The following is a 26,469-nucleotide window of genomic DNA, read 5'->3' as shown; positions in this document are numbered from 1 at the left end:
AAACAGAAGGCCCGGGAATCCCAGTCCCCCCGGGGTTGAAATCGGGAAGTCCAGAAAAATGGAGACCCAAAGCCTCCTCGAAAGGTTTTAAGACCCGAACCCGCCTCCTGGGAGCAGGTTAGTTGCCCGCCCCTCTTCCCGCCCCTGTGAAAACCGGAAATAGGCGGGTTGGGGGCGGTTCTTAAATGATGGCAATTTTCAATGCCCCCCCACCCCCAACCCACCCGTTTTTCACTTTTAAAATTGAGCCCTATGTATATAGGGATAGGCAGAATTAAAGTAATTAGAATTTGAAACTGAGGAGAAACAAATGAGAAATTTAAACTGATTGAATGAAGGGGAAATTTTTAGAAATATTCATGTGAATCACTGGGAGGCTGGTAAACTCTGTTAATGAAATGTTAGCAGTTAGCTTTATAGTAATCTTCATCGGCATTGATGCAAAATTAGGGAGTGGGCTGTGCCAAATGCATTGGAACTAATACAAAATCAAAACAGTATTCTAGACTCAGGGCAGGGTTTGATGGTTATTGATCTTGTGGTAGATTAATCAAGAGAGAAAAGTTAACAGAAAATATCGATAAAATCATCAAATAAGATTTGAAACAACATTTATCAAGGAAAACCATCATGCTTAAGAGCTACATCATCATCATATATTATGCCAATTGTTTCTTCTTGTTTTGTGTGAAAAATCCACATGTTTTTAATTGGTTTTGTTCCAGTTTTGGCTCCAAAAGACGGCACAGACCTCTGGCCAGCTTGGCATTACCTTGACCTGGAAAATTTCAGGCTGGCCAACTTTACTTGATACCTCTTACCATAACAATATTTTTTATTAGTGTCTCATAGTCATAACATTTACAACACATGATAAACAATTGGACTTCTAAAGGGTAATTTAAAATAGCCATTTTTGAAACTAGGCAAATTGGAGTAATGGCTTTACTATTAATTTTAAACTCTGAATGACAGAGGTGACCCATTGCAAGGCATTTTTATGTACTTAAAAATGAAAACAATAACCTCAACAAATTCTTGATCGCAGGGGGTTCACCACCACAGAAACGCAAACGAGGCAAAGCTTGGGAGTCTGGAACTTCTGGCGTCAGCTCAAATGGAGGAACTCGGTCAACCCCTGATGGATTGTCCCAGCCAAAGAAGGATCGTGAGCAGTTTAGAAGTACTCTAGTTAATATCATAATGTAGGTACATATTCAGTTCATGCTGTGCTTAATGTTGCTGTAAAATGTGTTTTAATAAAAGTTGGCATGTTGGTCCAGCAGGCAGATGTTTCAATATGTTGTGCCATAGAGCTATTGGGCGCAAGTTTGCTCCTGCACTTGCCCTACATGGAGATTTCCTGATTTTCCACCATCCAATCAAAGAGAAGTCCTCAGTAGACCAAGTGCTTCCCCAGGGGAAGGAGAAATTATTGGAGGACAAATTATCCCAGGTCACCATTCCTGGGGCTCCTCCGGTTCCATAACTTCACAGCCACAAAAATTGGTATGGAATTTCTCCTGCTGTAAAATTTCTCCACCCATCTTAGAAGCAACAGGATTGAAAATGGGAGAGGCAGCATGACAGGGAGAGGTCTAAGAGATAGTGTTGACTTTTACAGTAAACTTAGTTAATACAAAAGTCCTGTGGGAGTAAGAAAGTTGCAGTAAAGCCCTAAATCTGCAAGACCTGCAAAATCTGTGCTGGGATTGGTTAGATGCCTGGCCAGTGTTTGCCCACACTCTACTGAGATGAATAACAAATTTTGTAGGGTCAGTCCGTTTGAATAATTAGCATAAACTCCCAGCATAGGTTTGCCTTGGGCCAGCACATAGCCTGATAGTGACATGCAAAATCTGACCAGGTAAGTGGCTGCATATAAGGGCAATTTATTGATTCCAGACACACATTAGCATTGAATTTAAACAATACTTTAACTCCTAATAACAAGCTTGTACAGTTTTAGATTAGTTTCACTGTTAAGTGACTCACAAGAATTCTGTTGCAATGCAAAGAAGAATTATTTCCAGCACCATATAAATATTCTGCATCAATAGTCGCAATTGCTCTTGTATAATTAGATATTGGGGCAGTAAGGGCACAGCCCTGAGCATAATGAGGTTGGACCACTTACCGCAGTTACCAGGACTGCTGCACCTAAGAGAATATCTAAGGTAGACCCGAAACTTGTAACAAAAACATTAAGCACAGTATGGAACGGATGCCTGAGGCCTACAAGATGCCTGAGGCGCCCAGAGTTCTTCAGTGAAGGTGGTGACGCAAAGGGGCCTGCAGAGCCTGGTTCACTAGGTCCTCACTTCGTTGTAAATTAGTGATTGCCCACAATGTGTCAGGAACTCCTGAGCAGCAATGAAGCACAGTTCGCATTTGGAACAAGGATAGAGAGAGAGAGTCCACCCTTTAAAATTTTCTTACAATTCAGGCACTGTGCTTTTTGCCCCCCCCGCTACACCTGAGCCCCATTGTGGCTCCTCAACCCACCCGCCCCCCCCCCCCCCCCCCGCCGCGCCCTCCCCCGCCTTCCCAATACGGGGTGATTGATTGGCTCACAATGGAGAGCCAGCAGTTTTTCACCGACTTCTGATGCCCAACATTGTGACCCTGGTATTCCCAGCTCATCATGAGAGACATCCAGAGGGTCACAAAATTATGCAAATGATCTGACCTCACTTTATCCTGTGAGGTCAACTCATCAGCGTGGAGGTGTGTGCATTACAAGCCCCTATATCTCATGTGTTTTAAACAGGAATATGCCCAGTCTACTTTATTCACTACAGATCCTGGCTGGGGATTGCTGCCCATTTACTCTAATGGGGGGAAAATCATAGGCGAGTTCAGTGCAGAAGTGAAAGACCTTGATCACCATTTTCATTCCACCTGTGAGGCTGGCCTGTGTAACTCATTTGTGACTTCAGGACTTACGAGTTGTGCTATGTTTTAATGCTTTTTTGCCAAATATTTAAATGTATAAATTTTTAATCATATAAAATTGCTCCTGACATACATATTATATGTACATATTTGTTTGCAAAAGCCTATTTTACCATTGACCATTTTAAATAACAGGCAACAAGACTGTACTGCCAGACAGCCTCCTTCTTTGGATGAAACTGAACCTTCAACATCTGGATCTCCTTCAACAGTGGAGAAAGACATCCTGGTAAGAGAAAAACATGCTTGCTATTTAAAATACTTATCAATTTTCTTACTGACTTGATATTTATGTACTTCCTTGTTTATAAGTGTTGCTACAAAGTAAGCACAATTTTTAATGTCTTTATAAATTCAAAAGCTAGACAAGAGTTGCAGGTTTAAAATTGCATCCAAGTGTTGTTATGTTGTTTTTATCACTTTGTGTCCAGAAAATAATTTTACAGGAAAATAATAGTAATTTAAAAAAAAGTTTGCAGTTTATTTTAAGAATGCTGTAAACTGGGAATTGCTTTGTCATTAATGTAATATTCAGAACCAGTAAATTAACTCATGTTTGTAGCTATTATGAGGGAAACATATGCCTATGGTGAAAGCTGCAAAGAGCAGTCAGTATGAGTGACAAAATATCATCCCTTGAGTTAGAAAAGTAACTTTGAATGTGTAGTAATGGCAAACTAACTCTGTTTGAATAATTTAAAATTGCCAGTTTGGCTACTTCTCTTCATCCAGCCAAATGTTATTTATGATGAACATTTCACATTGCTTTGCAAGTATTTTCTTTAGGAAAAATGATTAAAATTTAAATACTGGACCTTTGCTGTGTCATGATAATGGCAAATAGAAGACACCAGTTGTGGTTTCTCATTGTATTTAATGGTGTAGGAAAGATTAATGATGATAGTCGTACTCAATCTCTTTAGAAACAACAGAAACACATTGAAAAGATAAAATGATATATTTTTCTCCATTTGCTAATCTATATACCAACAGCTCTCCCATGGCATTGATCACAGTGAATCAGAGGATAAGTTGTTTTATAATAACTGGGTTGTTATACCACATAATGTACAATGTACTATTATATAATATGAAAATAGTTTTCTTTGTTAAATTATGTATTTTTAGAAGTTTTTTTTAATAACCGCCAAAGAAATCTAAAAGCAACCCTTCCTGCGAAGCAGGCAGTAGGCAAAACATTTTGTTAAAAAATAGAACCGTAACATAACAGTCCCCAGTACACGAATGGCTAAAATTAATTGTGAAATGATAAAGATTTGATTGGACAAAGTAACAGATTTACCACAAATCTGGAGTAAAAAGAACTTTATCTTCCAAACAAATATACACAAGCTGGACGGTTGGGCACGGTCAAGTTAAAGGTTACAGGAGGTACACCTCTAGAGAGTGGAAAGGAGGCCAAAAAAAACCCACCAAAAGCCACTAAAGATAAAAAAAAAATTATTAAACAAGTTCAGAGAAAAACTTTAATGCCAGCACGAAACATAATAACCTCTAGTACATGAGAAATAGCACACAATCGTGTTTCTGTGGACGCAGTGTTGGAGGCTGTAAATGTGCAATAGGCACACACTTTTATGGGAAAAAGTAGGCGAGAAAGCCCAACAGAAGAAGATACTGTGCAGGAAACAACTAAAACTCATGCTTGTGTGGGAGAAGCTGTTGCAGAGATTTCAAACAGAAAAGGCAACTCTATGGATAACTTTAATTATTTTGTTGTACATTATTTAATCTTTTATGTGTTGTTGGTTTAGAAATCTTGGGCATGATTTTAAATGGGAAAAACAGGTAGGTTGGGGGCGGAGGGGTGGGGGCAGTAAAAATTTTAAAAATCTAAAACCAGTCTCCAACCCGCCCTTTTCCAGTTTTCACGGAGGCAGGACGAGAGGCGGAAAACAACCCACTCTCAGGAGGCGGGTCGGTCAGTGACAACTTTCAAAGAGGCTGCGGGCCTCCATTTTGACACTTTTTTGTTTTTAATCCCTGGGGGCCGGGACTCCCGGGCCTTCTACTTCAGGCCATGAGAGGAGGCGAGAAGGCCCAAAACTGCAGGTAAGTGCCTTTATAGTACAGCTTTTGGGGCCAGAGGAGCAGGAGTGCTTCCTCCAAGCCCAACAAGTTTACCTACAACAACCACCTCCACGATCTCCGACCCCCACCCCCCCCCCGATCTCCGACGCCCACCCCCCCCCGATCTCCGACGCCCACCCCCCCCCGATCTCCGACCCCCCCCCCCCCCGATCTCCGACCCCCACCCCCCCCCGATCTCCGACCCCCACCCCCCCCCGATCTCCGACCCCCACCCCCCCCCGATCTCCGACCCCCACCCCCCCCGATCTCCGACCCCCACCCCCCCCGATCTCCGACCCCCACCCCCCCCCGATCTCCGACCCCCACCCCCCCCCGATCTCCGACCCCCACCCCCCCCCGATCTCCGACCCCCACCCCCCCCCGATCTCCGACCCCCACCCCCCCCCGATCTCCGACCCCCACCCCCCCCCGATCTCCGACCCCCACCCCCCCCCGATCTCCGACCCCCACCCCCCCCCGATCTCTGAGCTCCCCGATGACTAACCCCCAATGACTGACCCCCCCCCCCCCGATGATTGGCGCTCCCCCCGGTAACAACTGACCTCCCGAATGATTGAGCCCCCCGATGACCCGTGACTTCCCCCCCCCCCACCCCCCACCCCCCACCCCCCACCCCCCACCCCCCACCTAACACTTGCCTGCTCGCTTCCTCTTTCTTTCTCTTCTCCCATCCAACTGAGACCAGCCTGTCAATCAGGCCTGTCTGTTGGGCGGGAAACCGACAGAAAAAAAATTCCGAGCAAATTGGTTCCCTTCACCTGTTTGTTGAATGCCTATTTTGGCTTTTTCAGCTTTTTTGCTGCTTGCTGGCTCTTCATTAGATGTTTTTCTAATCTGTATTAACTGGTGCTTGTTAATTGGTAGCTTTTCCATCTGTTCAGTATTATTTGAAGCAATCAGTATTGTTCAGTTTATAGTGATTCGTTGTGATTTATTGCTTTTTTATGAACTAGTGGATCTTCCATGGTGTTGCTCATGTGAGTTGGAGGACATCATAATGTTTTATAACATTAGAAAGTAAAGTGGTGCATTGCATGGTTCCTCCTCCACGGCATTGTAGCCCTCTTCCTCTGACTTTTTCTTTGCTAATGTAATCCCTCTCTTTTTTCTTTGTTTGCATTCAATTCTTTTCTCTTCATTTGGCTGTTGCACATTTTTCTCACTCTGGTGTCTTTATTTATCTGTTTGGGTCCGATGCTCTGTTTCTGCAAGTGTCTCCTCTGTTCTGCATCCTCTCTTTTCTGCATATTGTCTCTCATATGTTCTTTTACTGATATACTCACTATCTAACCATTACCCATCTCAGGCCTAGGATATATAATAAGATGAGAGGTATTTGTGAGTAGAGGTGGGTACCAGGATGTGGGGATGGGGCTTTCAGAGTGCTGTTCTATATACTCAAGGTAAGTGGCCTGGAGACTGAGGGGACTCAGGATGTTGGGATCTGAGAGAACTGGGTGGGCCACTCAGGCCTGTGGGCAGCCCAATCACCATTTTTATATAGGAAACAACTACCAATCAGCAACTGGCAAACACTGGAAAACCAATCAATTCAAAGATTTTTTCAAACTGGTTTTGGCAACTCTCCTGATTTTTGAGCTAGGTTGGTATGTGCCCCTAATATTTATAAAATAACTAGCCAATCTCCTGTGGCATTGTAGATAGGGGGATTCAATGGAATGAAATTCGGGCGAGTTCTATAAAGGGTGGGTGATCCTCTGTGCCAGATTATCACCCAAGCGGTGAAGACGAAAATCTACATCAGGGAGTCATGACCCAGTATAGTCTTCAGGTGAAATGAAGTTAAAGTACGAGGGATAATTGGACCAGGGAGTGCAAACGTGAATCAATCACCTTTTTAAAGTCATACTTCAGTTTACTATTATCATTTATAGTTAAATAGCAAAATGTATGGCATTTACGTATGAAGCAGAGAAGTAGAGTTGATTGGAGCATACGAAGTTTCTCCATATGGGTTAATGTAATGCAGGTCTAATGATTAACTCCAAATTGTGGTAAACTGCTTATTGGAAAATAAGTGGGATGCTCACAACATTCCCTCATCACCTCAAAAGGTGGAAAAATACCACATTGCTGTGATATTAGCTAAAACTACTGTCCAGGTTTATTTACAGATAAAATTATATACAAAAGCAGAAAGATAGGCAAGCACAATCCATCTTAAAAATCAGATTTGCATGTTGCACCAACCGAGTTGACTATTTAAAACACAAAGGAAACACCCATAATTTTTGCAGCTCCTCTCAGCATCTTCTTAAAAATGCAGTTTTGATGGCACATATGCAAGATTTTATTCTAATGGAGTTCCTATTTTCCACTAACGCAAAGAACCAAGGTGAATAGAACACTGGTTTGGCCCTGAAATTCCTGGCAGTTACACTGGGATTGTGTCTGTTGGTGCTCTCCTGCACTGACCCGCCAGTAGGGATGCATCTCAGGTGGAAATTGCTGCTGTCTGGGGAGGTGCCCGGTTCCCCCTTCCTCAGAGAAACAATTTAAGCTCCCCTGTCCATAGAGAGTCGATAGTAAAAATTGATTTTTTTTTTCACCTTCTTGGGGCCCAGATCATTTCCTAGTTTGAATCCACCCCCCCACAGTGCGGTCCATTTCTGCCCTTCAGGAGGCTGGTATGCCTCAGGTCACTTCGCATACTGGCACCGATACTTGCACTGGCCCCAAAGTGGCTGGCAAAAGGAAGTAGGATATCACAGCTTAGGTGTCCTTGCCCCCTCTGATATGGGAGACCATGGGGTCGATTTTAGGATGGCCGAGCGGGTGTGTTGAGGGTGGGGGGGCTTGTAAAATTGGGGAATCCCGGAGTGGGTCCGGAGCCCGGCTCCAACCCGTCCACTTCCGGGTTCCCCAGTGACGCGTTCAGGTGCGCACGCAGCTCGCGCATGCAGGACTCTCACCGGCAATTAAAGCCGGTGGGGTGACAATTTAAATACTTACCTAGTTGAGGTACTTGACAGACCTAATTGGCAGGAGATTTTGGCAGGGGTGCAATTTTCATGGATCCTCAGCGTGTTTCCCGTGCTGTGGGAAACACTCCCTGTTGGAGCAGATGTGTGTCAGTCAGCAGCCAGTGGGAGATGCAAAGGATTTTTTGACAGTTGGGAAGAATACCTCATTTATTGCAGCAGGGCACTCTGTCACTTCAGACAAAGTTTTGGCTGCAACACCTTTGTCTTTCCACTCAAAATTATTAATTTATAGCCTAATCTCTGCTGTGCAAACACATTTACCTACTTTGCGGACCCCCTCAAACTCATACCGTCAGGATGGGGGGCATCATGGCTGCATTCATCACTTCATCCGAGGATGAGCAACATCACCAGCCTCGCCAGGCATGCCGTCCACCACGTGGAGCTCCACAACACAGTGCTGCGCCACAGGCACCTGCACAAAATAGTCGTGCAACTACACATACACCCACTGTAGGGTGACCCAATGGGTGGCATCAAGTGTGGGTGTTCATGGAGAACCTCATGAAAGGGACTTATTGCACAAGCCAATCAAGAATGGCCAAGACATGGCAGTAGTGGTGACAATATAATATTTAATGTGAGTTGAACCAAAATCAAATATAAATAAAAAACATGACAAACCGTCAAACACCTTTGTGCATCCCCTTTGTGCTCACAAAACCTTTGCCTTACGCTTCCTACTACTCATACGTGATGCATCCCCTGTGGCTGCAGCAGAGGTAGTGGCAGGTTGGGTGAGGGTGACCGTGAAAGAGGTGCATCAGAGGGTGAGTATGAGACAGAGCCACGAGATTGTATGAGGATTGGGTTGAGTGGTAGTGGTGGGATGAGTACGGGGGAGGTGAGTAAGTGCAGGTAAGTTGAGGATGAGGTTTGAGTGGGTGTGAGGAGTGATGTGATAGAGTAGTGTTGGCAGTGCAGAAGGAGTTGTGGGGTGGGGGCGGTGATGTGGAAGACGGAGTGTAGGATAATGAAATAAGTGTGCTCACTTTGGCTGACCTAGTTAGGTCATTGAAGCGCTTCCTGCACTATATCCAGGTGCGGGATATGTTGGTGGTGCTGCTGACCTCCTCCGCCACCTTGAGCCAGGCCTTCTTGGTGGCAGAGGCAGGCCACTTCCTCCCGTCCACCAGGTAGAAGATCTCCCTCCTCCTTCTCACCCCATCCAGTAAGACCTGGAGTGAGGCATCATTAAACTTGGGAGCAGCCTTTCCCCTGGGCTGCTCCATGATGTAATTTTGGCTGTTTGCTGCAGGAGCAGCATTGGAGGACTGCCCCTTTAAATAGGGCTCCTCCAGCTGACAGCCTGTGATGCAGGTGCGCAGTTCGCCCACTGCGCAGGTTTCCAACCCGGAAGCCAAGGTAAGTGGCTTCAATTTACTCGCGGATGGAGGTTCCGCCCCAGACAAGATCCCTGGATCCTTCAAAGTACCAGCAAAGGCTAGGACCTGGTATGTCCAGGGCCTGGTCTATTTCCTGGGTCTTCTGCTGAATTCTAGCTGAGATATGCCAGGGGTGCATTGGAAGGCCTGCACATTTTCAAGGTCTATCTGAGCAGACATACATCACAGCAAATACTATGTTAATAGACTAAGAAATGTCTTTTCTTGGGGTTGTTCACACCTTGACTTCAATGGAAAAGAAAATTGGGCAGGGTGTAAAACGGGCTGCCAATTCGCTATTGCCTCTTTTGCACCACTGCCCAAGACCAATCACATTCCCATTACCACAAACTCCATTCCCTCACCATCGATTCCATCCCCCACCCTGGCCCAAGCTGAAACAGACTGTTTGCAACCTTGGTTGACCCCCAAGTTGATATTCCGACCCCACATCCTCTCCATCACAAAGACCGCCTACTTCCACCTCCATAACATCGCCCGTGTCCACCCCTGCCTCAGTCTATTTGCTGCTGAAACCCTCATCCATGTTTTTTTACCTCCAGGCTTGACTATTCCAATGCTCTCCTGGCCCTCCTCCCATCCCCCACCCTCCATAAACTTCAGCTCATCCAAAACTCTGCTGCCTGTATCCTGACCCACACCAAGCCCTACTCACCCATCACCCCTGTGTTCGCTGACCTACGTTGGCTACCAGTCCCCCCAACACCTCAATTTTAAAAATCTTATCCTCGTGTTCAAATCTCTTCATGACCTCGCCCGTCCCTATCTCAGTAACCTCCTCTAGCCCTGCAACCCTTTGAGAACTCTGCGTTCCTCTAATTCTGGCCTCTTGTGCATCCCCGACTTCCTTTGCCCCAACATTGGAAGCCTTGCCTGCAGCTGTCCAAGCCCCAAGCTTTGGAATTCCTTCTTTAAATCTCTCTGCCTCTTCACCTCTCTCTCTTCCTTTAAGATGCTCCTGAAAACCTATCTCTTTGACCATGCTTTTAGTCCCCCCTCCTAATATCTCCCTCTTTGGCTTGGTGTCAGTATTTGTCAGAATACACTTCTGTGAAGCATGTTGGGATGTTTTTCTACATTAAAGGTGCTATATAAATGCAAGTTGTTGTTGTAATATAGCAGTCTGCCTATGAACTTGGCCAGAGAAAAGACACCTTGGATAAACCATTGGTTCAATCCACTTTTAAATCAGCTTTATTTATCTAACATCATATAGAATGAAGACAGAAATTCCTGCATTTGTCAGAGTCTCATATATTTTGGAACATTTCAAGCATCTGTTCAACATTTGTTTGAAATGTAGTTCTCTTTGGGTTCATGCTGCAGCAATTTCAGTCTTTCATGATGCATTGGGTGTTTGCTTCACTAGCAGATGATCCTTGCATCATAGGAATCATAATTTGTTGGGAGTGTCCTGTTTTTGCAAGGAATTTGAAAGTTGTGCCCAACTAAGTCCTCACTGGTTCTTAATTGGGAGAATAATTCAGTTCTTCATAAGTTAATGTACTCACCATTCAAATCTCTTTGAACATGGAAGTTTAAATTTCTTTCATGGAATGCTGCATTTGTTATCAACATTAGTTTTGTTTTGCAGAATGGATTGTAAGCCCTTATTTGCATTAGCTTCATTTGTTTTGGCATTTTGAGGACTATTCTTAGAACCCATCTAAAGCTTTTCCTTAAGAATGATTCCAATTTCATTTGGGTCAAAAAGATGTTATCCCATTTTATCCCCCAGCAAACATTTCAGAACTAGAATGTCGATGCCACAGAACCAAAAGCTATTATATCTCATATAGAACAATTTGGACAGTCCCAACAATTTGTGTTTCCTATAATGCAAGGACACAGGCAAACTGGTAACCAAGCAATGGATAGTTAAATGGAAGGCTCGATGTATTCTCCACTGCTACCATCTTTCAAACAAATTGAACAGGTTGAGACTAAGATCAAAGGTTAACATTAGCAGTCCCATGTCTGCTTCCTGGGCATCTCGGTCAGGCTTCAATTATTAACACACGTAAGGCTACTAAATGGAGAAATCATCACATTATTAAACATAACTGTCTAGGTGTTACTACAACACACAACAATACTTTTGGGCAGGCTGGTCCTAACGGCTGGTCTTGTGTACCTTCCACAGGGGCCTCTGCCTCCTAAATTTGTTTACTTTGTTAGACAGTCCGCACCGCTTATAGCGGGCACGTTGGTGTTAACGCGATTTGCCCACTTTAAGCGGTTGACTTTAAAACCACAACGGGCCAGATCTTGCTGAAAATATAACAGCGTCTGAATGACACATGCCGTTATTAATGCACAAATCGACCAGCAACTTGTAACGAGAAAGAGATACCCCATCAGTTGTGAATCGCCACAAGTTGCTGGTCGATTTGCGTCGCTCCACTGTTAGCTTCACGAAAATGGCATCTCGTGCTTAACCTTTGCACATTAATTGTCCATTAAACTCGCCACAGAAAGTTAAGTCTGGTAATTATCAATGTAAGTACCTTTTTGATGATGTGATAATTGTTAATGACTGCCAATCAACCTCTCTTGCCCAGAAAGTAAACAATTATAAGAGTGGAGTCTCATTTCTTCAGGTTGTGAATTGTTTTAGGCGATTTTAAAAATGTCAAATTATAAAAAAAATCTTACTTTTCCTGTCTCTTTTTTCTCTCTCTTAAGCCATTCATTCTTTCCCTCTCTTTATTTCTCTTCCTGTACCTGATTTGACATTGAATTCAATCACAATAATTCACCCTCCTTCTCACTCCTTCCCCTGTTTATTTCTCAATCCTTAAATCTCATTGATTAAGGAGATACACTGTTTGTCCCATTGTTCACCAAGGTCCCACATGCCCTATTGCCCTTGCTGCACCTTTATCAGCTTGCACTTCCAGCAAAAATTTTAAAACCTAAACGTTCACGAACAATTCCAACTAACTGGGCACGCCACAAGATGCCCCGCTCCAGCAAAATCTGACCCATGAGCTCCAGGCTCCCTCCAGAGGATTTGGAGTGTATCATTAAAAGTTACCTAGTAAATCCAAGTGTGTTAAAGGCAGCAGCATATGACAGTTGCTCAAATAAACACAAAACAGTGCTGACACTTAAATTTGATTTTAATTTTGCCTCACCGCCTTATTAAATGGTACTTGAAACTTCTGTGTTTCAACGGCGGCAGCGGCAGTTCAGGAACTCTGAAATTGACCAGCTCACAGTTTGTAGGCATCAATTGCCAGTCTCCCTGCAGCATTGGCGGCTTCGACCTCATTTGAGTAAATTTCAAATGACAAGGAAATGAGTAAAATTTAAATGATAAGGAAATGAGTAAAATTTAAATGACAAGGAAATGAATAAAATTCAGATCACACGGAAACCGGTCTTCACAGTTAATTTATTCCTTTCAACCTATAACTTTAACGATCAGAGTCATTAAACTGTAGGTACAGAGGAGTAAGTAATTAAAGTAATCATACTTTAAAGAGATGCGAAGAGCTTACTCAATGACCCGAAACAGCCAGCACGTTTAATATGTTTGTAATTGACTTCTATGGTGATGGAAATGGATATCGTAATTGCTCGGTATAGACGGTTGCCCGCCATAAAAGTGGGCAGTATAAATGGTGGGGACTGCGCTCCTATAGTGTGTGCAATGAAGAGGGAAGATAGATTAGCTATCTTGTAGGGTTTTAAGACCCTACAAGGTAGGTAATCTTTCTCTATTGATCACTGAACCATAATTATAAAGAAAGGACTAACTGCAACAAAGAACCTAAGTGTTACTTTCTGGAGTACAAAGTCATATAATAATGAAATGTTGAATTATTTAATTTAATTTAATCATTTGAGTTTTCATTTATGTTACTATTTAGATTATGGGGTTTTACCCTGGTTATCTTTTTAAAAAGAAAAGTTTCTTACTTCATTTATATGCCTGTTCTTCCTTTAAATAAAACATAAACAACAACACATGATTGAAATGATACTCGCCAATGGCTTAGCAACATTTCAGAGATTAATATTGAATTATTTAACATCATCATACACCTCAGTAATGACATATTGGCAGATAAAACATGGAAGGCATAAGACAGTTCCTTATCACTGTTGTTTAATATGTGCTGTTAAGTTTGTGATCATTACAAGGGCGTCATGCAAGTGAGATGATTGTTTTTAGAACTATAGAAATTTACAGTACAGGAGAGGGTCATTTGACCCATTGTGTTTGTGCTGGTTCTTTACTAGATCAATATAAACTAATCCCGCCACTCAGCTCTGTTCCTATTGTTCTGTATCTTCCTTTGATTCAAACCAATGAAATTGGAATGTACCACGTAATCCAGGACACTTGGGAGGTATGTCTCTCTGCTATATGCCATTCCAAAAGTTACCTGGGATGGCTTATGTTCCACTGTTGAATTTTGTAAAATTATTCTAAATTTTAAAATGCAAGATATTGAAGAGTGTAGCACTATACATTGGGGCACCAATCCTTTCTGTTACCATTTCTATATTTTAATAAATTAGATCACAGGTCAGAAATTTTTCAATATTTGAAAGATGGTTTTAGGTTCCTCTGGAAACAGAATTATTCCTTGTTTTATCTACCAATACGTCACTGTTAAGCAGTATGATGATGTCAGTGGTTTCAATAGCATCAAAACACTTATCTTGTAACCAATGTAATTTTATTGTCACTGTTATCAATTGTTAAATACATGTTCTTGGCTTCTAATTTTGCAGCGGTATTACTATTACATTAACCATGGAATAGACACGGAACATGTGGCTCCTATGGAAGACAGCTGGTTGGAAGATGTATTATCCTTGGTGCCATTCCATCTCAAAACACACACTGAGATTATTGAGTCACTTTCAGATGAAATGAAAGAAGATTATCTTCTTAGTGTAAAGAAGGCAATAGGTAAAAGCTCAGTAACAGTTTACAAAATTCTTTTAAAAATTATTATTATGATAGGAAACACTTAAACAATATACCGCCAAACTTTATTGCAAACTTGAGAGAATCAGTAAAGATTCCATTAATCAAGATTTTAGCTCAGTTGCTGATTAGAGTGGATTTCTAGTGGGATGGGGGTTGTGGCAATGAGAGGCATGTATAATCAGAATTTAATATAATGAAGTTTTACTATATTTGCACACTACTAGTATGCTTAATTTTTAAATTTGTTTTAGCAAAAATTATATGTGCTCGATAATGTTGAAAACAAGATTAACTTGTTCATTTCCTCTTCCACTTAAATAATGGTATTTAAAAAAAATCCAGTCACTTTTCAAATTTTATGACAATGACCTGCAGTCATAACATAAGGAGGTACTTAAAAGATTGGCAGTACTCAAAGTAGAAAAGTCACACAGTCTAGATGAGATGCATCCTAGGTTACTGAAGGAAGTAAGAGTAGAAATTGCAGAGGCTCTGGCCACAATCTTCCAATCCTCCTTAGATATGGGGATTGTGCCGGAGGATTACAAATGTTACATCCCTGTTCAAAAAAGAGGAGAGGGATAAACCCAGAGGGATAATCACAGGCCAGTCAGCCTAACATCGGTGGTGGGGAAGCTTTTAGAGACAATAATCCAGGACAAAATAAATTGGCACTTGGAAAAGTATCAGCTAACAAATGAAAGTCAACAAGGAAGATCGTGTTTGACTAACTTGATTGAGTTCTTTGATGATGCAACGGAGAGGGTTGATGAGGGTAGTGCGGTTGATGTTGTGTATATGGATTTTCAAAAGGCATTTGATAAAGTATCACATAATCGACTTGTTAACAAAATTAAAGCCCATGGGATTAAAGGGACAGTGGCAGTGTAGATACAAAATTGGCTAGGGTGAATGGTTGTTTTTCAGACTGGAGGGAAGTATACAGTGGTGTTCCCCAGGGTTCAGTATTAGGACCACTGCTCTTTTTGAAATATATTAATGACCTGGATTTGGGTATACAGGGTATAATTTCAAAGTTTGCAGATAACACGAGACTCAGAAATGTGAACAGACTTCAGGAGGACGTAGACAGACTGGTGAAATGGGCAGACACGTGGCAGGTTGAAATTTAATACAGAGAAGTGTGATGTGATACATTTTGGTAGGCAATATAAACTAAACGGTACAATTTTCAAGGGGGTGCAGGAACAGAGAGACCTGTGCACATACACAAATCTTTGAAGGCGGCAGGACAAGTTGAGAAGACTGTTAAAAAGGCATATGGGATCCTAGGCTTTATTAAATAGGTATGATGTGGAGATGCCGGTGATGGACTGGGGTTGACAATTGTAAACAATTTTACAATACCAATTTCGAGATTGTGGCGTCTGCTGTAGAGTTGGTGTATGAGATGGTTGCGGAGTGTGCGAGAGGTACGGCGGCAGAGTCTCTCAGCTTAATCCGAGTTGTATGTCACGCTACACGTTACCCCACCAGCGAACAAATGTTATCTGTTTTTAATATAACGGGTCAGTTGCTGTCTTTTCTATGTTTCTACCTCTCTATCTCTGTTTTTTTTTTGTTTGTTGTTTTTTTTGGTGATTTGTATATTCTGAGACCTGGCAGGTAACACCTGTCTGTCTGCACACTGATTGCCTTGGCAACGGGCAGTTGAAAAAACTGTCTGTAATCACCAAGCATTGTTCTGTGAATTATAAATGCGATTTCATTTCGAGGATTTCATTTTCACATCGTTCACCTGACGAAGGAGGAAGCCTCCGAAAGCTTGTGAATTTAAAATAAAATTGCTGGACTATAACTTGGTGTTGTAAAATTGTTTACAATTATTAAATAGGCATAGGGTACAAAAGCAAGGAAGTTACACTAAACCTTTATGAAACACTGGTTAGGCCTTAGCTGCAGCATTGTGTTCAATTCTGGGCACCACCCTTTAGGAAGGATGTCAAGGCCTTTGAGAGGGTGCAGAAAAGATTTACTAGAATGATGCCAGGGATGAGGGATTTCAGTTATGTGGAGATGGGGTTGTTCTTCTTAGGACAGAGAAGGTTAAGGGGAGATTTGATAGAGGTGTTCAAAATCATGAAGGGTTTCGACAGAGTAAATAAGGAGAAACTGTTTCCAGTGCAAGAAGGGTCGATAACCAGAGGGCACAGATTTAAGGTGATCGGCAAAAGAGCCAGAGGCGAAGAAAAACTTTTTTACACAGCGAGTAGTTATGATCTGGAATGCACTGCCTGAAAGGTTGGTGAAAGCAGATTCAATAGTAACTTTCAAAAGAGAATTGGATAAATACTTGAAGGGAAAAAAATTACAGGGCTTTGTGGAAGGAGCAGGGAAATGTGATCAATTGGATAACTCTTTCAAACAGCTAGCATAGGCACGATGGGCTGAATGGCCTCCTGTGCTGTACCTACTATGATATGACTATGACTATGACTATAATATGTTCCAGCAAAATAGTTCACAAGAAAATACAAGCTGAGGGCATTGACATTGAAGACCAGTGGTTACTAGAACAACAGAAAAAGCAAATATGCAGAGTTAAAGTGGAAATAAGTTAAATGATAGCCATCTGGAATAAAGAAACAAATGAGTATACAAGAGGATAGAGGGAAGAGAGATTTGCAACAGGGGTCCTTTGTTGGTCTTTCACTCTCCTATTGATTATGCTATGAGAAGGGAAAAAAGAAAGAAATGATCCCATGGGGGGCATTTTAACTCCCAAGAACAGGTGAGTTGGAGTTGGGTGAAAATAGTAAGTTTTTTGGGTCGCGACCGCAGCCTGGCTCCAACGCACCCACTTCTGAGTTTAACGTGGGCGCGTTTGGATGCGTGCGTGGAGCCGAGGCCACTTTTCCAATTAGTGCCAGCGGGAGGCTTGTTAGCAGAGTAATTAAAGTAGATAAGAGATGTTAAGTAGCTTTTTTTCAATTGATTTTAACAGCTTTAAATTTAACATCTCCAGGATGGTTTCCTAGGGCTCGTGAATCTCGCAAGGTAAGAGGAGGTGAGAAGGGCCAGTTCATCAGGTAAATGCCGTTATTGCATTGCTTATGGGCCAGGAGGAGCAGGAGTGTTTCCTCCAGGCCCAACAAGCTTACCTACTGTGATCAGACCCCCGATATCCGAGCACCCCCTGCAATCGCCGACTTCTCGCCTCTTCCCCCTCCCCCCCCCCCCCCCCCCCCCCCACCACATTGTGATCAGCACCCACCTATTCAACCCCCGATGACACTGATCTCTCCCCAACATCCCCCATCCAACCCCCGAGGACATTGATCGCTGCCCGACTTCCCCCATCCAACCCTCGCCAACTTCATTTCCAGGCTTCCCGTGCAAAAATCTACCCTTCCCCCACTCTGTTCTCAGCTCCAGATAAAAATCATGCCCCACGTCTGTATTTGCAGAAGATGCTGTCGCCCTAGTGTTCACTCATTCTTGGATACTTTCTGGTATGGAATTATGAAACCTTTTATTATTCATCTGGTGTCTGGAGTTTTGCCTACAGTGAACCTATTTTTAGGTTTGAACTGAATCTGTCCAGAATATGGGGGTTAGGGGTTGCTTGGTAGTGCAGTGATCAGGATTCAGCATTTTCTCTCCCATGGCCTAAGCTCTTTTTCTGGAGAGGGAATATGCTCTTTTTTAGTACTTGGATAACTAAGGTGGTAAAGAGCTACAGCATCTGAATTCAGGCCATGATACTCAACGCTCAGTTCCATTAGGATGGACATGTTAAGATGGACGACGTACAGTAGCTTAAGCAATAACTTTAATCAACTGCAAAAGTAAATAGAAGAACAACATAGATTTTAATCTAAGAGTCCAGTGTTTAAGTCCAGTCTTTGGACATTATTCAAATTGGGAGGGGGTGAGAATGGCTAGGCTGAATAATGAAGATTGATAAATATTCCAGAATTTGCTTGACTGTCTCTGGGGATTAGGGAGTATTTAAAAGAACCTTTCCTTGGAAGATTAAATAGGTAGAGATGATGTGATCCATGGAAGGTCAAGCTTGATAGGACTAATGGTCTTTTCTTGTTCCAAGCTTCCTTCTGTGCTTTTAGTAATACTCAAATTACTGATGACACAATTTCTGTAGTAGGTGAGAATGCCAGAATTCAAAGGATATTTGGACAGCTTAAACAGATGTGTTAGGGAAGAGCAGTTGAAGTTTTTAAGAAGGACAAATGTAAAGTAATGCACAATGATACAGGAAAAGTGACATATGTACATAAAGGAGGGATGCTCGTTGGTAATAGTGGAAAAATGATTTGGATATTATTAGTTGAAAATCTCTAGTCTGTTGGACTATTTTCAAGAAGGCAAATGAAGTACTGAGATGTATTTTTGACTTGAAACAGGTTATTTTAACTCCCCTAATATCTACTCTACTTTCAATAGATGCATTGGACAGAGATTAGAGAGAGTGACCAGTTATAAGAATAAGCTAGTAGAACTAGATCTGTTCCCATTGGAGAAAATTATGAGAGATGATATTATCTAGGTGTTAAAGATAGTGGGCACTGATGATGTGAAGGTAAATGACTTAAACTTGATTACATATCTGGAAAACCTCAGTACAAAATTAGCAAGCCTCGAGCAACTCTGGTGATTCAAATATATCCCCCCTTCCCAACCAACAGAGTACCAATTATGTGGAATAGACTCTTGAAAAATGTGGTTACTTTGTTGATTAATTCCTTTAAAAAGTATGTGGATAAATATCTGGTTATGACAATGAAGCTTATAGAGATAACCATAGACACATATGACAAACACATGGGGCTCAATTTTCAAATGGAGTTGGGAAGAGGGCAGGGGAGTCAATTTGAGGTTGGGAAACCCATTAGTACGGGTTTCCCGGATGTCCTTAGGATTTTTTTTTTTGTCAGTTTCCCGTCCAACTGACCGGCTGATTGACAGGCTGGTTTCAGTCGGTCGGGAGACCAGCCAGGGAGAGGATGTCTGCAGGTAAGTCTTTGTTTGCATGGATGGTGGGGTGGGAGCTCGGATGGGCACTGGGGCACAGGTGGGCAAGGGACACAGGTGGGCACGGGGGTCATGAGTCATGGGGAATGGGATCGGGGGTCAGTCACAGGGAGGCAGGATCGGGGGTCATTGCGGGGGTCTGCGATCGTTGGGGGGTGGGTCAAAGGGAGGAGGATCGGGGTCAGGGGATCGGGGTCAGGGGATCGGGATCGGGGTCAGGGGATCGGGGTCGGGGGATCGGGATCGGGGTCGGGGGATCGGGGTCGGGGGATCGGGGTCGGGGGATCGGGGTCGGAGGATTGGGGTCTGGATCAGAGGATTGGGGTCTGGATCAGAGGATTGGGGTCTGGATCAGAGGATCGGGATCTGGATCAGAGGATCGAGGTCGGAGTCAGATGATCGGGGTCGGGGGTCCGTGATCGGGGTGGGGGGGTCCGCTGCAGGTAGGCTCGTTGGGCCTGGGGAAAGCACTCATGCTTCTCCGGGCCCACGAGCTGTGCCTTTCTAGGCACTTACCTGCAGTCTCGGGCCTTCTTGCCTCCTTTCACGAGACATAAAACAGAAGGCCCAGGAATCCCGGCTCCCTGGGGTTGAAATGGGGAATTCGTTAAAAATGGAAGCCTCCTTGAAAGGTTTTAAGGCCCCACCTGCCTCCTGGGAGCGGGTTGGCTGCCCGCCCCTCGTCCCACCCCTGTGAAAACTGGAAATGGGCGGGTTGGAGGTGGGTTGGGTGTGGGTTTGAAATGGTGGCAATTTTCATTGCCCCCCTGTCCCCAACCCACCCGTTTTTTACTTTTAAAATCGAGCCCATGTTATTTCTGCCTATAATCTATGGAGAATATTGCTTTTTGAGTCTACTTGCACCATTGGAATGTCATCTGTGGAATGAACTGTGTCGGGCTGAATAAAGTAGAATGCAATATTGAATGGATATCCTGGAATTTATGGTCCATTACCTTTGGGAGTTAGGAAACAATTCTGTTCTTTGAAGCATTATCTGTGGCTATTCAGCTCGCTCAAGAGATTAAATAAATTGTGAGTCCAGGACCATACATCTCATATACCCACAAATGCTGGAAATCTAAAATAATAACAGAAAATGCTGAAAAGAGAAAAACAGCTCTGATGAAGAATCTATATCCAAAATATTTAATTTCATATTGTATATAATGTGTTTGAAGAATTGGACCCTTTCTCTTTCGATACTTTCTGGCACATTCCACACATTTTGTGCTACTTGAGAGTGTTTTCTGACTTTTGGAAATGGTACTTCAGATTGGCCAGGAATACCACGGAAATATTTAACTGTATATTGTGCAGCAGTTGGCTTTGTTTGTGAGCGTATCTATATGTGTTCGGCAATTTGAATATTTGCACATTATTTACAAATATATTTTTCATGTTTTCAGTGGACTTTGTTTTAAGAGATCCCAGAGAGAAAGAGGAAGTAAAGAAAGACCTTCCCACCCATCGTGCAGAGTAAGAAGGACTATATGAAGTGAAATTCTTAAACGTTTACTTTAAGAATATATGTGGATACAGAAAAAAAAAAATGTCGAACTTTGTGACAAGAAAGTGCCTTGCTTAAGTTTTTTTAAAAGTGCTCATTATGCAGCTCAGCTTACATATCTGTGGTACAAGATGACACACATGCAAAGGTTATTATTTGATATCCCATGCATTTCTTATAAACGTAAATAAAAGTAAAAGTTATATGTCTTTTCCTATGTATTTCTCCTACTCTTTAATTCATCCTGAGTATTTCAGCTTATTTTTCACACTTTTTCTCTCTAGGGTTGTTTCACACTTCGGCTCAAAGTGTTCTCTGTACTTCTCTGTTCATTTTTTTCTCAGTCTTTTTCTATCACTTTCTATGTCTGTTCTTTTCTCCATTTCCTGACTCTTCTCTATGCTTCTCACTGTGTTTGTATATATGTGCCTTCACTGCTTTATTGAACTTATATATTTTAGCTTTTTTAAAGGCTAGACCACACTCCATAATGAGAGCCAAAAGATAGGTGGCCAGAGGTGGGATTCTGGGCTGGGGAGGGAGAAGGTGGGGCTGGATCAGGAGAGGCTGTGTTGTAGTTACTGCAAGCTGAATGGGTGTCAGAGAAAATAGAGTTTTGACTCTAGACTAGGAGGCAGTGGAGTACCCAAGCTAGGACAGAACTGTGGAATAGGAGTCTGGTCTGGAAAGTACTTGCCTTGGCAAGGAAAAGTGAATTTGGAATTGGGCCACTGTAGTGATTCCCCTGGGAACAGTGGCAACGTGTGGAAGAAATTAGGAGTGTCTGCCTGGGTGGGAGTGGGGGTCTGAGTCTAGAGCGGGGAAGTCACTGGGTCTGAGGATGTAGAAGGAGGCAGCAGTTCTAAGTCTGAAGCAAAGAGGGAGCTTAATGTTGGCTGGGAGCAGGGCAGGGCCTGGAGGCTGAACTGGAAGGGAACACAGTGGGGGCTTGAACCCTGACTTTGTAGTGGGATGGACTAGAGCTGCAGCACTGCATTGGAAGGTAGGCCTCAGTTATGGAACCAGAGCTGGAAGATTCTTGGTGAACCTTGGTGAGAGGGAATGAAGAGCTGGTGTTGGAGCACTTTGAGATGGAACCGGGAGGAAGGGAGCAAAGGCTAGGAAAAGTAAAATCCCTGGGATGGAGGATTAACAGAAGGGGGAATTTGGAACTAAATTAGCATTGCAAACCAGTTGAAATTGGACCAATGAGCGACATTAGAGGCTCAATATAGTCTTAGAGTTTACAATATTATAGTCTTACATCAATTATATTATAAATACATACAAAACTTCTAATAATATTGATTGATTTAGTTTGGGATTAAAAAATAAAATAAAAATATTCCAATCTTTCAATGGGGAAAGTTGGACAGTGCAAACTTTACCCCTCTTCACCCACCTCCCTGAAACCCCCCCTCCCCCCAACCCAATCTCTAATCGTGAATGCATCATGTCTATGTGGCATTCCATTCTGGTTGAAAACAGCTGACTACCAGCCAGTTGGATCAAATAAGCTTGAGACAGGAAACCCTGTGGTTCAAACTCCTGACTCTAGGTTAGCTGTCTAGCATTTATTCGCTTAAAAAAAATACTATTGAGGCTTATAGAGTGGTTTAATCTATGCTGAGGAACATGAGGAGAAATACTTCAGTTTTGACATCCGCAAAAGCTGATTTACAAAAGATAGACAATTTCTGCAGTGGATTCTATGTTCTATGGAATTGCTGAATTTTAGAGGCCTTTAGCATCTCTCAGAATTTTTTATTAGCTAGATAGTTAGATGTATTATTTCTAAATCTGTAATTGTTAGATGAAGGATTTAGACTTCTGTGTTATCCTCATTTAAGTAGTAAGTCTGGTAATTTAAGCCTTGAGTCAGTGAATTTTGAGATTCTTCTTTAAGTATCCTCCACACACTTTGGAAATAAAGCCTAACTTGATTATTCTGGGGAAACCTGTGCTTTGTGTGCACATGGAAACATCACCATAATGGTGCAACGTCACCATAATGGTGCAGATGAGCAGTGTCACACATGGTCTCTTACTCCTGCATTGTAGAAAGGTCCATGGTCTCTGCCATAGCGCCAGTTCCTTTTCACCTAGTCCGCACTTTGGATCTCTCGTCACCAAAATTATAGTAAACAAAACAAAATAAAATTGATGCTGTCAGCTTGTCTACAGCATCAGCAAGAGAAAAATTAGCAATACTGTACTCTTCAGGTTATATAGTAAAGCCAGCAGCCAATCATATGCTCCCTAAATCATATGAGAACAAATAAAGTAGACGCAAACAAAGTGAGTATTCCCATACAAGGGGGCAAAAGCAGAAACTGGAATTTTACACAGAGAATGCTAGTGGTCTGGGCTGTGACCTTTGCTACTGACACATGCAATACATTGTCTGCGTCAAAATGTAGAAAGTGCCTCTACAAGTTGGGTCAGCATATCTGCACCAACAACAGCCAAAGCCTTTAGGAACATAGAAACAGGAGTAGGCCATTCAGCCCCTTGACCCTGCTCTGCCATTCAATTAGATTATGGCTAATCTAAAAACTGCAAAATGCGAGAGCACTTGCAAGAATCTTCTGCCTGCCCCTCTCCCCACGTCAAGAGATTGTGTCTGGGGGAGTCCTTGTGCTTCACCAGGAAGTCTGCACATTTTGGTCTTGGCATACCTCAGCAGAACTCTTCCTAGCTGAGAGCTGGTGTGAGTTCTGTGGGGGCCCTTGGCAAGACCCCAGGACTGCACTAGTCCATTTGGCCCTTTCTGCTATTCTTAGGCTCTTCAATGGCCTCTTCATGTCCAATACATTGGCATGGAGCTGCTGTGATTTACCACACTACTGTTGCCCCTGATGCACCCTTCCAATTGCAGGCTGCCTGCTCCATAATGACCCCGTCCCTGGGATTTGGGATGAGGTCTGCATCTGTTGTTACGGGTGTGTGGGATTCCTGCTGCACCATACTTATGCTGGCGGAGTTGGAATCCTGGAATTTTGGGACCAAGTTCTTTAGACCAAATATATAGAGGTGTTTACTGCATGGGTCTCAACTCAGGCAAAGAGTCCTTCTCCCAGATCTTGCATCAAGTAATATTCATGGAGTTCTTCATGACCATGTCCCTATGACGTACAAATAAAGGATCTGGGTCGAGATATGTAAAGTATTTGTTTCAAGACTGGTGTACAGGATGTGCTGAGATTTGGTGGAGCTTTTGCATTCTTCCTGAATGGCAGATTGAACAGATATACTTGAGGTCCTCTGTCATCATGTAAAACCCACCACACTGGTAGCTAACCCCAACACCTCTGGCTGAAACACTAAATTTATGGACGAAGTCAGTTAACAAATTTACCAACAAGTATGTAATCAGATTTGAATACTGTGACAGTAGACTCACTAGCTTGAGTTTGTTGATCAAAGAGCCACACAACTCCAGGTGGTTAATAAAACCGATTTTGACATTTTTTGCAATCCTACTGCCTATGATTGAGAATCAAATGCTGGCTGCTGTGTTGCAACAGGAGAGAGTGGTTAATACCTCAGAGCGCAATCTATGGGTTTTGGTGTTTGCTTATTTGCCTGCTATCACTCCCGTGAGAACTCCAACAGTTATTGCTCTTTGACGGCAAAGGTATTTTCTTAGACCAGTAAAAAAGGTGCTGGAATATTTTAAAAAGCACCAGCAGAAATTGAGAATCAATTACCAGGATATCTATGAAAAGCAGGATCCCTTTTTACGGTTCCTCTTTAATTAACCGACAGGTCATGACAAAGTCTGTCTTAACAATCCTTTTGCGGTACTACCCGGTTTCCTAGCCATGTATCCATGACTGTTGAACCACTCAAGAATTATATTCACAAACACATACGTTTGGTGGGGCTTCACCAGGTGTCCTTCACATCTGCATCAATGGTTCACTGGATTCCTCATCATTGCTGGAGTCCAGATAGAGGGTCATTTACAGGAATTTGCAGCCGTATGAAAAGCAATAATTACAGACATGTAGGTCTTTGAAGCTATCAGTGAGGGCGATCCCTTCATTTCATGAGTACACCTGTGGGATTCTGTGGGATAATCAGACCAAATCATTTACAGGATTGTATCATGATGGCAACATTGTCAACTAAGATAGACAACTAGCATCAGGAGTGTTTACCACAAATAACGGAGAACAGGCCTTTACTTGTAGTTCTCAAAAAGAGAAAGAGCTCCATCCAATATTGGACCATGATAATAAAACCAATTTGTAAAATGAAGAAAAACGTAAGATGGCAAAACTACTATAGATGATTAAGTGTTTTTCATTGGAGTACCATGCCATTTCCACAACTGGCAGTGGTAATGGAGATGTTCCTGACATGATGGGGAGCCTATCTGCAAGGGATTGGGCTCAGCGCAGGTGGATCATAAAACAGTTCAGCTGGCACATTAATTGTTTGGAACTAAAGGTGGTAAGGTTGAACATAGTATAGAGCAAATCGGTATGTATATTGTTGGATCATGGTAGTTTTCTACTTCAACAAACAGGTAAGGAATTATTTCCGTTCCCTTTGCAGAATGTAACCCTATTAAAAGATTGGTGCCTAGTTCAAAAGATTACATTGTCACATTAACAGTTCGACAGGGTAGACAGCATAGTGGCAGATGCTCTCAGTTGTCTCATCGTTTACTCTCGTGGAAAATCTATCCAGAGATGGTTGAAGAAGTTTTCAGCATTTGAGAATGCTCAGAGAGGGACCTGCTTGCCTTTCTAAGTAACCACCAGTTCCTATATTTCCGCTTGAGGAAAGAGCCCTATTAGTTTGGAGGTGGGATAGCTTTTGCATTTTCTGAACAGTTTTCTATATGCAGTCCTTTCATTTATTAATAGTTCATGAGTAATTCAAAAGATATAAGCAGAAGCTTCCCCCTTATTTGCCTGAAAAACCTGGTTGTTGGACATCCTGGTAATGTGCAGGAACATTAATTCATAGTTGGGGAAGGCAAACAGTATATCTGAACCTGCCAACATTCCATTTGATGGCCTGGTTATTTAAAAATTATATCCGCTTGAACAAGGCCTCCCACCTTCAGTTATAGATACCATGATTAGTTTTTACAGGTTTCAGCCTTGGTTCAAAGTATCACTTTCGCCTCCGAGTCAGAAGATTCGTGGGTTCAAGGTCCACTCCAGGACTTGAGCACATATTCTTGGCTGTCCCTCTATTGTAGTACTGAGGGAGTTCTGTATTGTTGGAGATGCCGTCTTTGGGATGAAACGTTAAACGGAGGTTCTGTCTGCCCTCTCAAGTGGACATAAAAGATCCCTTGGCACTATTTGAAGAAGGGAAGGCAAGTTATCCTGGTGTCCCATTTATCTCTCAACCTACATCACTAAAAAACTGTTAAATTGCTCATTTATCCCATTGCTGTTTGTGGGATCTTGATGTGTGCAAATTGGCTGATGTGTTTCCCTACATTACAACAAGTGACCAAATTTCAAAAGTACTTCATTGGCTGTGAAGTGCTTTAGG

General features: G+C 42.6%; 1 protein-coding gene across 1 annotated transcript in view; it reads left to right on the top strand.

Annotated features, from left to right (window-relative positions):
* Positions 1-1,131: 1,131 nt before the first annotated feature.
* dnah7 (dynein, axonemal, heavy chain 7) overlaps positions 1,132-26,469 on the top strand; it is a 338,773-nt gene continuing 313,435 nt past the window's right edge. The window contains 4 exon segments of the mRNA XM_067987762.1: positions 1,132-1,205; positions 3,091-3,184; positions 14,225-14,405; positions 20,849-20,918. Of these exon segments, the coding sequence (XP_067843863.1) occupies positions 1,204-1,205; positions 3,091-3,184; positions 14,225-14,405; positions 20,849-20,918 (347 nt within the window). The 5' untranslated portion in view covers positions 1,132-1,203.

This window comes from Heptranchias perlo, chromosome 7 (genome assembly GCF_035084215.1).
Source record: "Heptranchias perlo isolate sHepPer1 chromosome 7, sHepPer1.hap1, whole genome shotgun sequence".
In the NCBI taxonomy this organism is placed as follows: domain Eukaryota; kingdom Metazoa; phylum Chordata; class Chondrichthyes; order Hexanchiformes; family Hexanchidae; genus Heptranchias; species Heptranchias perlo.
Note: the sequence above shows the minus strand (reverse complement) of the source record. Positions and strands in the feature narration are given on the sequence as shown.